Source organism: Citrus clementina, unplaced genomic scaffold (assembly GCF_000493195.1).
Source record: "Citrus clementina cultivar Clemenules unplaced genomic scaffold, Citrus_clementina_v1.0 scaffold_5, whole genome shotgun sequence".
NCBI lineage: Eukaryota > Viridiplantae > Streptophyta > Magnoliopsida > Sapindales > Rutaceae > Citrus > Citrus x clementina.
Genome location: NW_006262201.1, coordinates 33,193,854 through 33,208,126, shown reverse-complemented (window position 1 = coordinate 33,208,126; position 14,273 = coordinate 33,193,854). Strand labels below are relative to the sequence as shown.

The following is a 14,273-nucleotide window of genomic DNA, read 5'->3' as shown; positions in this document are numbered from 1 at the left end:
CGTTACTTCTAGCATATCCCTCCATCGTAGACAATTAAACATATTATAATATTATTAGTCTACTAGACAAATTAAACTATTTAAATTATATTATATGTATTAAAAATTTTTAAAGGTAATTCTTTTAGTTACTGTCTATAAAGAATATTGGAGTTAAAAGGGGCATTGATATCCCCTATTGAAAACATGGGGTTTACATGACCATTTCCCAAATTTTGTGACTGTATATATTATTTTCCTTATCATTTTAAAATATTTGGACTTTGCTTGCTCTGAATGAGGACTGAAAACATGGTGAATGATTCATGAATTATATAGATTATTTTTTGTGTAAGTTTAAAAAATTATCTCGAATAGAGATTTTATGCTTGTAATATTGCTTTCTTACACGTGCATATTTATGATTGAGTGTTATTGTTTTTCTTATAAAATGCAAAAGTAAATAATATTTATTTTTTCAACACTTTGGTAGCTAGTCCAAAGATATTTTAATTTTATGAGTGATTATTAATTTAGTTTATACAATTTATTAGATGATATATATATAAGAGGTCTGAAGTATGTACCTCAATTACATAAGTTAGAAAAAAATTTATTTTTAATCAAATTCTACTTAAACTTTGATCGAGTGGATGGCTGATAATTTTTAATTAAAAAATAACAAAAAAATAATAATAATTCTCTCTTTCCCTCAAAATTTTTATTAAAAAATAATAATAATAAAAAGAGTTCCCACAACACAAATATAATTTATTATCACTTAGGACTCCTTTGGTTAAAGTATAAAATGATGGGATTGGACAATTTTAGGATAAAATTATCCTAATGCAGTGTTTGGTACCCAAAAATAATTGTGGGATAAAATTAGTGGAGCCCACCATTTAGTCCAAACAGTGTCAAAATTTTATCACAAGGGGGGTGTGGGATAAGCTAAAACTTAGCCATAGGATAAGAAAAAAAAAAGCCCAAAATTCCTCTCTATCCCTCTCATAATTCTTGTTATGTTTATAATGATATTATTTAGTAAAATATAAGTTTAAAACTATAACATGTTAAATATAAAAAATTAAGGGAAGAATTTACATTTTTTTAACAATTTTACCAATAATTACTAATTTAATTTAGATTATATTTCATGTCATTTTAAAATAAATCTAACGTAATTTTGATAAATTAATATATAAGACATATTATTAGTTACTAGTCAATCTCATGTCATACCAAACATAAGACATGATTATTTATAGTCCAATCCAACATTGCACCAAACATAATATAGTATTATATATAATCTAATGTTATCCAATTCAATCCTACCTTATCCAATCTGATCCGATCCAATCCAATTCAATCCAACATATCAAACGAGCCCTTAATGTACATTCCCTTTCTATTTGACTTGAAGATCTATATATATATTTATAGACACACACACACACAAATAGCGAATCTTGTATTTACAATCTTAAGCACACTTAAAAAGCAATTAAAAAATAAAAATTCTGCTAATCTGATCTCTCTTGGTGAAGGGTTCCATCCATCTAAAGTCAATCATAAGATCTTGAATATATTTTATGGAAAAAGCAATATAATTAATGGATAGGTTGAAACTTAATTTATGGGGATCATTAGGCCTAGCCTAATTGAGTCACTAAAAAAAAAGGAAAAAAAAGAAAAGAAAAGTGCTTTAATTTCTAACCAAAAATTAATTTAGTGGCAAATAGAATCCAGATTTTTGTAGCGTTAAAAGAAAGTCAAGTTTCAATCTTAAAAATTTGGCTTTATACTGTTTTTCTGATAAATATTGACAAGTTTCGTTATGCATTGACATACCCATCAAATTATTTAAATGGTCCCCGGAAAATTACACAAAAATGCTATTCTGAATCTGAACCGACAACCACTTTGCATATAAATAAATTTATTTTGAGACGGCGACCGACGATAATTGTTCTTATCTTGTTGTGGCAATTTGGGGCACAAAACCATTCAACATCAAATGAAAGAGTGTAAAGTTGATAATAATGACCAAATTCATTAATAATAAGATTAAATTTGTGTCAATCATTTAATAATCGTATCAATTTAGATCTCGAATTTATTAATTCGTTTATAATATGATTACCAATTAATTCATTTACGGCATAATTTTTTTTCATCAAAATTACTCGTTTTACCTTTATATTTTTAAAAATTTAAAACTAAAAATGTTACAAGTTTTTTGTAGCAGTATATTCCAAGTTTTTATCTACGCAAAATTTGAAGTCCGAGAATGGTCTTTTTCATGACAATGAAGCTTTTTGGCTCCGATGCAAGCTGTTTCAAACTTTCAATTATTCATTAGTTTTTTTGTAATTGGTTTTTCATCTTTTATTGGAAAAAGCTACTTTCAAACAAATCCAAGATTCTTTGTCTCGCAATATTTTAAGTTTTGAAAAACAATGATTCGCCTAAAGGCAGACTCCTTTAAATCACCAATCATGATCTCAGCTTCAAAATTAAAAAGAAGTGCATGTGTAGACTCCATACTCACATGCATCTGAAATGTATTTAATTATATAACATAATGAATACTCACATAGTTGTTAGCAATTCAACATTAAATTGCTAAAATTCTATGTCTAGTTATTTATTAAGAGCTACATGTGTAGTGTGTACTTACCATTGAAGAAAATAATGACTGTTTTTAAGTATACGTGTGTATATTTAGTTTTGACAATATAATATATGTATTAATCAGTCATTGACATTACATTATGATGCTTCATGATTCATTACCTATATGATTAATGAGTGAGGCCCCAATTGATAATGAAATTGCCTGATGGAGCCAATGACAAAGTACTCATCACCACCCATGTAGCAAAAAGGTCAAGTGAAAAGCAAAAACTTTATGATTATTTTATAACCTTTTTTTTTCCCTTTCTGAAATTTCGTTGAAATGTCGATTTTTTTTTTTTTAAAAATGAATCGACATTGAAAAGAAGTTCATAAAAAAATTTAAAGATCCATGAAGTTTCCGGCAAACTAAAAAACAAAATCAAGATTTTGATTTGACATTACCAGTATGATAAGAAATTCAATATTCATATATAATTTAATGAAATATGCAAGGCCAAGAAAACTGGCTTTTTAGTTCAAATTAAAGAATGCAAGGACGTTATAGTACATAATACATGGTGGCACTAATTATTTTAAATGATAAATTAACTATTAAAGAAAAAAAAAAGGAAAAAAAGAGTTTAGTGGCATCTTTTCAGTTCATAATTAGTGAGACAAAAAGAAAAAGGTAAGCAATAATTTGTAAAGGCAAAGGAAGAAAAAAAAAAGGGTTGCATGATCTGCATACTTAGCTTCACTTTTATTATTTGTTAGATGAAAATTTTAGTCACAATAATTATGTTGCTTATGACCTTAAGCAACCCTTTTCAATGAAAGTCACTAAATAAATTATTTTAGTAAAAACTGAACAATATCAAATCTTGGGGGGGCCAAAAACTGAATTCCTTCAGGATTTTTGCTGTTAAAATTAAATGTGATTTGATTTCTAGAGGCTGTTATCAAAACTGCAAGCCCATTTAGACGGTTGAAACTTTCAATAGGATTTGATATGGGTATAATTGGAATGAAATCAATAATTATATTTAACAGGAAATCATTAAAATGGCATCATTTGATGCCCCCTTTTGATGGCAAGAAAAATTGCCGCGGAATATTCAGTAGCATCATTTAGTTCTGTTCTCGGAGATGGTTGCTACAGCGGTTCGTTCCAGAGTAACATTGTGTTTGTTTTTTTATCTTAAATCTGAACAAGTTTAAATTTAGTTAAAATCTAAATATGGCTGAATGAAAATGTCTGAATAACGTGTTTTTTTTTTCTTTTTCAACATCTGAAGAGAAAAACTTAAAATCTAATAATTTGACATAAATATCCAGTGCTGCATATATTTATTCTTCACAATTTATAATTTTCACAGGTTGATTAATTTGATAGCATTAAAAAAAAATTATTATTGTTGATCTTAATTTAATTTTTTAATAAAAGATGTAATGATAAGATCAAATTTTATTATAAAGTCAATACTGTTATTTTATTTTTGATTCATCACAATGGACATAATATGATTTGTTCAATATTTCAGTTTAGTTAAAGTTATCATGTGAATAAAAATTTAAAGCAATTAAAAAAATAACTTCGAGAATAATACAAAAATATTAGGTTTATACATAATATTAGAAATACGTGAATTATTAAGGGTATTTTTGAGATTTGAAATCGAAATTTTTCATTTAGACTTCAAACTTCAGATAAAAGTAGACTTTTTTCTACTTTTTCTATTCAGATAAAATTATCTAACAAATAAGTGATAAATTAAAAAAATAAACAACTTAAAATAAACAAATGTATGAAAAAAAAAATTAAATTCAGACTTCAGACTAAAAAAACAAACAACACCTAAGTTTTTATAAAGTACACTCTGTAGTTAAGCTCCGAACTTAACCTGATGTAAAAGTGCATGTAAAAGCACCAAATTATCACCGAAACCTCTGAAATTTTGTATCTCCGTCATGTTTGTCTGTTGGTAGAGTCTAAGAAGTTTCAAAACGTGGAACAACTTCTAATATGAGCTCAACTCATCAGAAATTTTATAATTCTAAGTCATTGCCTCATTTTCCAGACCAAAAACAAACTAGACATGTAGATGGATTAGCAAAACATCCTGCCTAACACACAATATCTGATATGTCAGTGCAATGTGATGCTTCATTTTTTAACAAAGGCAAAAGAGACCAAAACGTCAATGCCAGTAAACTCCTATAATCCTATTGCACAGGCTTTGGGAATATACAAATATGTGATTGAAGAGAATGTAGTCCTCTGTAGAGGTTGGTGAAAGCATTTCTAAGATCTTTGCGTCTCTGTATTCCTCAGTTAGCAGTAAAAACTGCAAGACCTTCTCAGTTAAGATAGAGCTTCAAGACGGATAAATGATCCCCAAAATATCAAACCTTCTCGCTAATAAGCAGCTTCAGAGATTCCTACTAGCCATTGAGACTCTCCTCTTCATTTTGGTCAATAGGTCGGCCAACAATATCTTTACTGACAATTGAAGTCTTTTTCAACTCCTTTTCCAGCTTCAAATCCACAAACACTGTGCCAGCAGTGCCGCGTTTGGATGAGGGCTTGAGTTTGCTACGTGCCTTGCGGGAAGGATTTGAAAATGTGATTTCTCGGGTGCTAAAATCTTTGCTTTTCTGTTTCTTTTTGACGTTCAAGAACCCACAAGCAAGAGCTTCCAATGCTTTAGCAGTCAATGGCCGGATTCGAGTGCTTTGCCTCCTTGGATTCATGTTAGGCTGCTGCGCTGCAGTACTAACATCATCAGAGGAGTTCACCGCATCAAGATTAAGCTCTCTCTTGGTAACGAGTGAACCATTTGAATTCATGCCTTGGCTGCCTTCCACATCCATCATCAATACTTCTCCATTGTCAGAGTTGGATGGAATCTTGGAAACATTCAGATCAATTGAGGACAGGATTTGATGTTTCTCATTTTTCCCATGAGATTTTTTCTTGCTAAAACAACTGCCACTCATCATACTTTGACTGACCTCCTCTTCTGGACTGCCTTCAGAATAACGACTCAATGGCGAAATCTTCTCTAGTGAAGTACCCACTTGAGAAATATCATTGTAACCAGCATCAGGCAAGTCCAATGCAGAACAGGGCCCTACTTCTTTTGACTCATGGCCTGGTTGGAAATACCCAATGATACAGCTCTCTGCCTTTGCACAAGCTGTTAGCCTCCTCCGTTTAACAAGAGGAGCTAAATTACCTGTACTGTCAGATTTTGCTCTTCGACTGAAATGGAGCTTTATCACCCTGTTGGAAGGCTTTCTGTCTTCTGAGTTACTGGCCCTCTGATGTGGGTGGATGTCCACATTGTTGCCAGAGTCTGAGTTAAGTGCCTTCTTGTTGGAAACAGCACCATCAACTACATCTGGCTCAGAACTCAATGTTGTATCAGCCACATTTGACTCAGACTCATTCAAGGAATTGCTAAAGGATTTCCCTTTGTCTACTCTTGACAGAAAACTCATATCAGAAGCAATTTTAGATTCAACTGGGCAATTTCTCAATGTCCTCACTTTCCATGATTTTCCTTGATTGACTAAACTGGTATCCACGACCAAAAACTTCATATTTTTTGCACCACCATCATAAAAATTATCCTTGCTGTGTTTCTCAGTACCAATATTCTTCTCTTCTTTCAGAGGCATATTGGCAGCATCAAGCTCAAACCCTTCATCAGTTCTTAGCAGACAGCTCAGTTTGTAAGTATCATTAAAATGGACTGGCAAATATCTGAGTTCTCTTGCCTTAGATGATTTTGCTCCCTGTACCAAACTGGAATCTACAATCATGAACTTCATACGCTCCAATTTGTAGTTAGAAGTAAGAGGTTTAAGATAACAATGAGGCCGATGATTGGATGAATTATCCTGATCTGATAATTCTTCTAGAACCCATTGATCTTCTTCATTGCACCTGCTGACTCTAGGTTCTTCAGCTTCAAGCTCGAGGAGTTTCGGTTCAGATGCAACTTTTTTCAGAATATCACTTACTGAATCAAAGTAGTGGTCTCCTTTTACAAGTTTCCTTCTTGAGAACTTTTTCACCCCAGGCATAAGAAACACCAAACAATCCTTGGAACTGACATATCCCTCATCCCTGGGTTGCTCTGAGCGCCATCCTCTTGCAAGCAAACGGGGCCAAACAGCTTCCCAGAAGATATCATTGCACCGAGCTTTGCTTAACCGGAAGTCTCCAGTTAAAAACTTAATTATGTCAGTAGATGTAAGTGAGGAGCAAGCTTTGCCACTCGGCATTGTGGGAAAAACAGAGGACACTGGATTGGTCTTCACAGGCTCGATGGTAAGGCTTGTGAGATCCTGCTTCCCCTTACCAATTCCTACAGATTCTACAAGAGCATGGACTCCGACGGCAGCTTGCAAAGAGAAAACATAACTTTCTAGTGAAGTTCTTCCTTCTGCAAATGACTTGGAAACCTGCTAGCAGACAAGAAAATGGTTTCAGACACAAGAAAAAAAGTTAAATAACTATGCACATGCAAGACACATTTTACAAACACAAAGCAATCTAATTGCAAGCCCTGAGATGTGCAATTTAGAGTTTGGTCACTTATGTCAGTCTAAATATGTGAAGCTTCATCATTGCATATGAGTTAACAAGAAACAGAATAATATCTGAGGATATACATCTTTATATCATCACTAACTAGAAACAAAATACTTTCTCATACATACGGTAATGCATACCTCCAGCAAAGAATTATGAGATTCCTCCGGAATATGGGGAAGCAAACGAGACACCAACTCTTGCTGCCTCCACCCAGAAAAAATTTTCCGTCCATATACACATTTCCTACTTCTTGGTTTTCGGCAATCAGTCCACCTACGATGTGCAGGTGACCTATAAAACTCCCCATAGTAAAATGATAGTATATCCCCCATCTCTTTGGTCTCGATGAACCTTTTTATCTGAAAAAAGTTCTTCCCAAAAATATACAAACCAAGAAGGAAAATATCCTTTTCAGAATCTTTCCAAGGGTCCCTGAGAAAACCAGGAACTGGAGAACAGCTTGTGCACTTAGAAAGTTGATCTAAGTTAGTCATCCCTGCAACCTTTGCTTCACGGTTTTTTGGTTTCATTTCCTCTCCATCATTCAACTCTGAAAAATTTGGTTCTGAACTTTTCTTCCCAGTATTAGTTCGAATTTTTTTGCGCTTTGTATATTTGACAGACTCATCTGGATTATTCAGTTCATTGTGTAGCCACATAATCGGGATGGCCAAACCCATTAGAAAGGAATGGGAAGCATGAAATATGTACTCTGAATCAGTAGGGTTCATTAAAAGCTGAATATACTCGGATCCGGTTATCATGGGAGGAATTTCCACTTGGAATTCATCACCAATTCGAGGATTCACCTGCCGATCTCCAAATAAGTCATTTATGTCAACTGAATCCGAAGGAACTAACTGCTTCAGAGATGTTTCTTCACCAGAATTAGTATCATAACCCAGATGAACCGATTCCATCTGCCAAAACAACATAGAATTCGAAACAGAATAAACAATAACATCAGTGGCAAAAAGTAAGGAATACAAACATAAATTGTTTTAGACACAACATATGATCTACTAAAGGATATAATGTCTAAATTAATAGTGAGATTGCCAACAAAAATGTAACATTGATGCAGAGACAAAGAGCTACAAACACATGAATGACATGCAAAATGTCAGTAAGACTGCGATGTTTTATTTCCAGAATATATATGCACTTCAGTGGGAATATGAAGCACTAAAACCAAAACTGAAAACCTAGAAGGAAGAATAATCTTCTTTCCAGCCTTCCATGCCGATTAGAGAAATTGCATAATCTATAACCAGAATTATTTTGGAAATCAACTACATTATCATTATAAAATGAAACCTGCAAACCAAATTCTACAGGAAAAGAGAATTAATAATCTACTCTGGAAATCATAATTCCAAACTCCTCCTCTCCGAACCAACATGCCCAATGTATGAACACAGATACACTGATCATCCAAAAAATTACACATACACCAAATTATCTAATATGAAAAGAAAGAAAGAAAAAGAAGACAAACACACACAAGAAAAGAAACACATAGAAAGCCGAGAGTTCCTAAGTAACCAACTTGTAACAAGACTATCATACACCAACCCAAAGATCAATTTTAACACAAAAATCGATCTCTAAGCTGTTAAACACGTTAAAAAACAAAAAGTCACAACAAAAACTAACAAAACAAAATCAAATGAAATCAATCGTGTACTGCAAAGAACATACAGACTCGATCGCTGATTATGTTAAACCAAACTCAACATAAAGGTTTAAGGATTAGCATGTGATCTCATAAACAATTAACAAATTCATAAACAACAAGAACAGTGCATAGAGGAGTAACCACATTGAAGATAGAAGCGTAATGCTGCAAAGCGAAACAAGACTGGCCATCCACTAATCACCAACCTCCATTGTTGGGAGCTTGAAACGTGAACAGCCAACGTTAAAAACAAAACTTGGACAAATGGGTTTTCATATTATGCAGTGGTGCTTACATTTGTTACATACTTGCATCAATATTCACACCGAAACATACAACACGCAGAACATGTAAAAGAATAAAGAAGCCAAGAAACAAGGACACGAAAGGGAAAGAGAAGGCACCTGGCTCAAGAAAGCTCTTTATTTTCTTGGAAAATTTGCGGGATAGAGAGGGAAAAATAAGAGAAGCTTAGCAAAATGTAAAGGGAACGCTATAGAGTTAAAAAAGAAAATAGTGTGGTATGTCTATATGAGATTTATTTATTTATTTCTTTTATTTTATTTTTGCCAGAATGTAGTCTTTGGGGAAAAAAAAAATCAGATGAAGAAAAATATTTCAAGAATCATATTAATAATAACTACGGGTTAATAAATAAATTAGTTAGATTCCTATTTTGTAATAAATTTTCAGTAAAAATTATTTTTGCAAACGTCACACTCGTTACATCAAATAAAAGATATATGAAACTTTTTTCTTCTAATTTTTAGTTACCGTGCACCTGCATTGTATGTAAATGAGACCTTAATTGTATAAATTATATTCTTTTCAATAGCAAATGAGTATACAATTTTAGTATACATATGTTTTCAATTCTAACTTTATTAAATTATTAATTAGTATAAGTTACTATTCAAATGTGATATCATACATAATATATGATTTTTTTTTAATTTATTGAAAGCGGATTCAATTTAAATGTGTTTTTCTCTTCTTCTTTTTTTTTTTCTTTTAAGTAAACCTCAAGAGAGGCTTTAAATATTGTATGAAGAAACTTTAAAATTTGCAAGAGAGGCATAATGTTTGTAAGAGAAATTATGACCTTTGTTGATACAAGTTTTTGCGGATTCTTTTTAGAAATTTTGTGGCACATATCTATTATTAATAATATTTAGTGAAATTCCATTTCTTTTTTTATAATTTTTTTAATAACAGTTTACCATTGGTCGTAATGATTTAAAGATAAAGCTCATATCAGCAGATAATTGAACAAGTATAATAAATAAACTTTTTTTTTTCTTTTCGGAAGAAATAACAAAAAAATTGTATTGTTTCTAAGTTTATTTGAAACTGAAAAGGAATCAATAATATTAAATATGAGAAGGCTAAAAATTGTGGAACACAACACACACATGCTTGTTGTGAGTGTACTACGCTCAATTACAAAAAAAAGGGGTTAATTATCCCTAGATGACATATATTTTGATAAATTTTAACCAAAGTAAAATTTAAAAAAATAAATTTTTTTTTTTCATAAAGTCAAAGAGATAAAAATATTAGATTTATATAATACTTTACAATTCATAAGACTAATGCTTCTTTATGTTCATTAATCACTTTGATTCAACAATTTGTTTTCAAGAATTTTGTTTGATTTTACCAAAAAATGCCTTGTTAATTAGACTTATATTTAATTTTTTAATATATTTTTTATTTAAAAAATTAAAAATAATTGAGTAGGGATAGAAACATCATTTTGACTACTAATTGTAGGGTAAAAATGTCATTTTAAAACTAATTGCAAGGGCAAAAAAAATTATTTTATAAAAAATTTACTATTTCTATTAAAGTTAACGGTAAAAGTTAATGGAATATCACCCGCTCAACTATTTTTAAAAAAATATATCGTCTTTTTTAAATTTGTCAAAACTTATGTCAACTAAGATAATTAACCCTATAAAAATAATAATTTAAAGATAAAACTCACTTGCACACTGTACTACAAATTTATCATTTTATTATTTTTATTATTAAAAAAGTGACCATTATGATGTATAATTCATATATTCGCGTATAAGAAGTCCTTTGTATTCTATTAATTTATTTTATTTAAAAATAAAATAAGATGTATAGTCTTTTCGAATTTGATTTTTCTAATTATATTTACTGCATTGTTTTTTAATATCGAAATGTCATGAAGACTAGTACTTGTTTACCTAATAATGAATATATAGCATAATCATTAATCACTTGCTAAGAAATTCCACCTGCCACAATTGATTTTATAATAGTCAAATGGTTTCAACTATTATTATTATTATTATTATTATTATTATTATTATTATTATTTTCATTTCTATGTGTTGCAACTTGCAAGAAAAATGTATTAGAGAGAAGTAGGGTTTTCTATTTTAAATATTAAGAAAAAAAAATAACTGCGCAACTTCTTTGAAAAATTGATGGGATAAATTTCGATAATAACAAGGTCAAATTTTAAACTGTACACAAATATCTTTCAAAAACATAAACCGTCATGTCGTAAAAAATTAAAAACTAAAGGTGACATGTCGTCCGAGTATTTTGCGTATAAAAAACGTTCAACGGTCGAAACTGACGCAGTGCCGCCATAGCCGCAAACCCAACTGAGCCATTTTCATAAGGAACCTAATGCATAACTTAAACAGTCAACGCTTCAATTTTTTAAAAAATATATATAAAATAACAGTTATTTGATCTTCTCTAGGCTTGCTTGACGAGATTCGTGCATATTAAAAGCCACTTGAATCTGAAGCAAGTTCACAGATTACTTAAATCACATAATAAACTTTACAAAGTTGACAAACTAGTAAAGCTTAAACTTTACGAAGCGCCAGCTCTAAAATGAACTGAACAAGCTGGATTTTAAGTCAGTTTTTAGAGTGAAAAAACTGGAGTATATTTTAAGGTGCAAGAAAAGAGAGTTTTTGTAATTTGTTTTGGAGAGGTTTTGAGATTGAGGATGACAAAGTTGGGTTCATGTTGTTTGAATATTCAAATGGAAAAGCGATTCAGATTTGTTCTTGCACTTGTTTTGGCGGTCTCTCATCTGGGTATGTTTCAATTTTTGTCTATATATATATATTTAATTCATAGATTTATTTAAAATTTCCAGCTCTGTTATTCCACATGTTTGGTTAATGAGAAAACGTATGAAAATCGCAGGAATATTGAATCTCGTGTTTGGAATGTTGAAAATCTTATATTATATTAGCAATTTAGTACTGCAAGCTCATGTTGTGTGCTCAAGTCTCAAACAAATTTGATTAAAGACTTGAATTTTAGTCTTCGTCAGCTTTCATATGCATCATTTTGATTATAGTGAATTTAGATAATATAATTTGGCTCACTAGATAATTTTCTTTTTTCAAAATTGAGCTTTTACAGGTTGAAACTCTGAGGGACAAAGAGAGAAAATAAGTTTTTTTTTTAATAGTTCATTGCTAATTAATTAAGTATGAGGAGATCTTGCTTTCCAAAATTTAGATTGTCAAGAGTAATGGCTTGGTTACAACTTGTTCTAGGAGGCCTTGTTATAGTTGTAAGCATATCAAGTCTCTTTAGATTTTACGCGGCCGGATTTTTCATGCACAATGAAGACATATGCCTCCACTTTTATAGTGTGAAGGATGTGTATGATGGATTTGACATCAGAGCATTGTCAGATCGAGTTGGGGAAGTACTAAATAGGATGGAAAGCCTGCAAGATAAGCTCGAAAAAACTGTGCAACAATTGGAGAAGGAGAAAGATGCCTTGGATAAAACTATTACAAGATTGGAGTACAAGAATTTTTTGGAGGTGGAAGTGATTAGGCCTCTCTACAGCGCTCACATTGCTCTTAGACAGATTCGGCTGCCAAAGGCTGAAGGAATTGGAAACTCCACGATGAAAGAAGAGCCATTGATCAATACTTTTGTGATAGAGGAAATTCGGAAGTATATAACCCCGAAAAAGAACAGAGTTGGGAAGGTTAATATATATGGAGCCGAGAAGATTCGCAACACCATAGGGCATGCTTGTGTTTTGATGAAGAAAGAATTGGAAGAGTACATGGATTATGACATTGGATCTTATTGTAAAGATGATTGGAATCTAGCTCAGAAGCTCATGGTTAACGGTTGTGACCCTTTGCCTCGAAGACGTTGCTTGACAAGGGCTTCAAAAGTCTACCAGAAACCATTTCCTATCAATGAATCCCTATGGAAATTGCCAGATGGTAGAAATGTAAGGTGGAGCAATTACCAGTGCAGGAACTTTGAGTGTTTATCGAGCAAGAACCCCAAACGGGGTTACTCAAAATGTACCGGGTGTTTTGAGATGGATAAAGAAAAGCCCAAATGGGTAGCTAATAGGTCAGTTCCTGTGGATTTCCTAATCAGTGATATTTTGGCAATCAAGCCTGGAGAGACAAGGATTGGTCTGGACTTTGGTGTTGGTACGGGGACTTTTGCTGCGAGAATGAGAGAACAAAATGTCACAATTGTGTCAACTGCATTGAACCTTGGGGCTCCATTTAATGAGATGATTGCACTTAGGGGATTGATTCCTCTGTATGTGACACTGAATCAACGCCTTCCGTTCTTCGACAACACAATGGACTTGATTCACACAACTGGGTTTATGGATGGCTGGCTTGATATGCTGCTATTGGATTTCATCCTGTTTGATTGGGATCGGATACTAAGACCAGGGGGATTGTTATGGATCGACAGGTTTTTTTGTAATAAAAAGGATCTCGATGATTACATGTACATGTTTCTGCAGTTCAGGTACAAGAAACACAAGTGGGCTATTTCTCCTAAATCAAAAGACGAGGTCTATCTTTCTGCACTGTTAGAGAAGCCTCCAAGAGCTATATGATCAAACAATGTATGTTGTTTCCTTTTCTTTCTAAAATGATACCGTATACTTGTTTAGTACATTCAATCATTTCTGTAAAATTGGTGATAACAGAAAAATGAACTCTTAATTGCAATATTGGATCTATCTTACACACTGACCTGTTCATTGAAATGATCATATTGAATTTCTTTCATGGTTTTGATTTATAGCTAAAAATGTGTTAAGGTTCTTGATTGAAGACCTTCTGCTCGCATTGATTCACTGCTCGCTTGATGAAAACTTGAGGACTGCCATGTTTCTGCTCATTTTCAAAAACACAATAGCTAACATGTTTGGTAATTAATTTTGACGGACAATTCAAAAACTAGTCACTTGACAGTTTGTGATTTCATTTCACAACAGCTGAACATTGAACAAGGCCTTAATCCGTGGTTAAATTCTTTTAATATTTTCATTCTTCTTTCCGGTCATTTTCAAATTTTCAGCTTACATTTGAGCACTGAATTATGTTC

The 14,273-nt window shown here is 32.0% G+C and overlaps 2 protein-coding genes across 2 annotated transcripts; one reads left to right on the top strand and one right to left on the bottom strand.

Moving 5' to 3' along the window:
- Positions 1 to 4,673: 4,673 nt before the first annotated feature.
- On the bottom strand, positions 4,674 to 9,094 carry LOC18041511. The gene is made up of 3 exons (XM_024183823.1): positions 9,089 to 9,094; positions 7,342 to 8,124; positions 4,674 to 7,074 (listed from the first exon to the last, which is right to left on the bottom strand). Exons 1-3 carry the CDS (start codon positions 9,092 to 9,094, stop codon positions 5,044 to 5,046), a joined length of 2,820 nt encoding a protein of 939 aa, XP_024039591.1. The 3' UTR covers positions 4,674 to 5,043.
- A 3,281-nt stretch (positions 9,095 to 12,375) lies between these two features.
- Positions 12,376 to 13,779, top strand: LOC18041510. Its single transcript, XM_006433321.1, has one exon. The coding sequence runs from the start codon at positions 12,376 to 12,378 to the stop codon at positions 13,777 to 13,779; it is 1,404 nt and encodes a 467-aa protein (XP_006433384.1).
- The last annotated feature ends 494 nt before the right edge of the window (positions 13,780 to 14,273 follow it).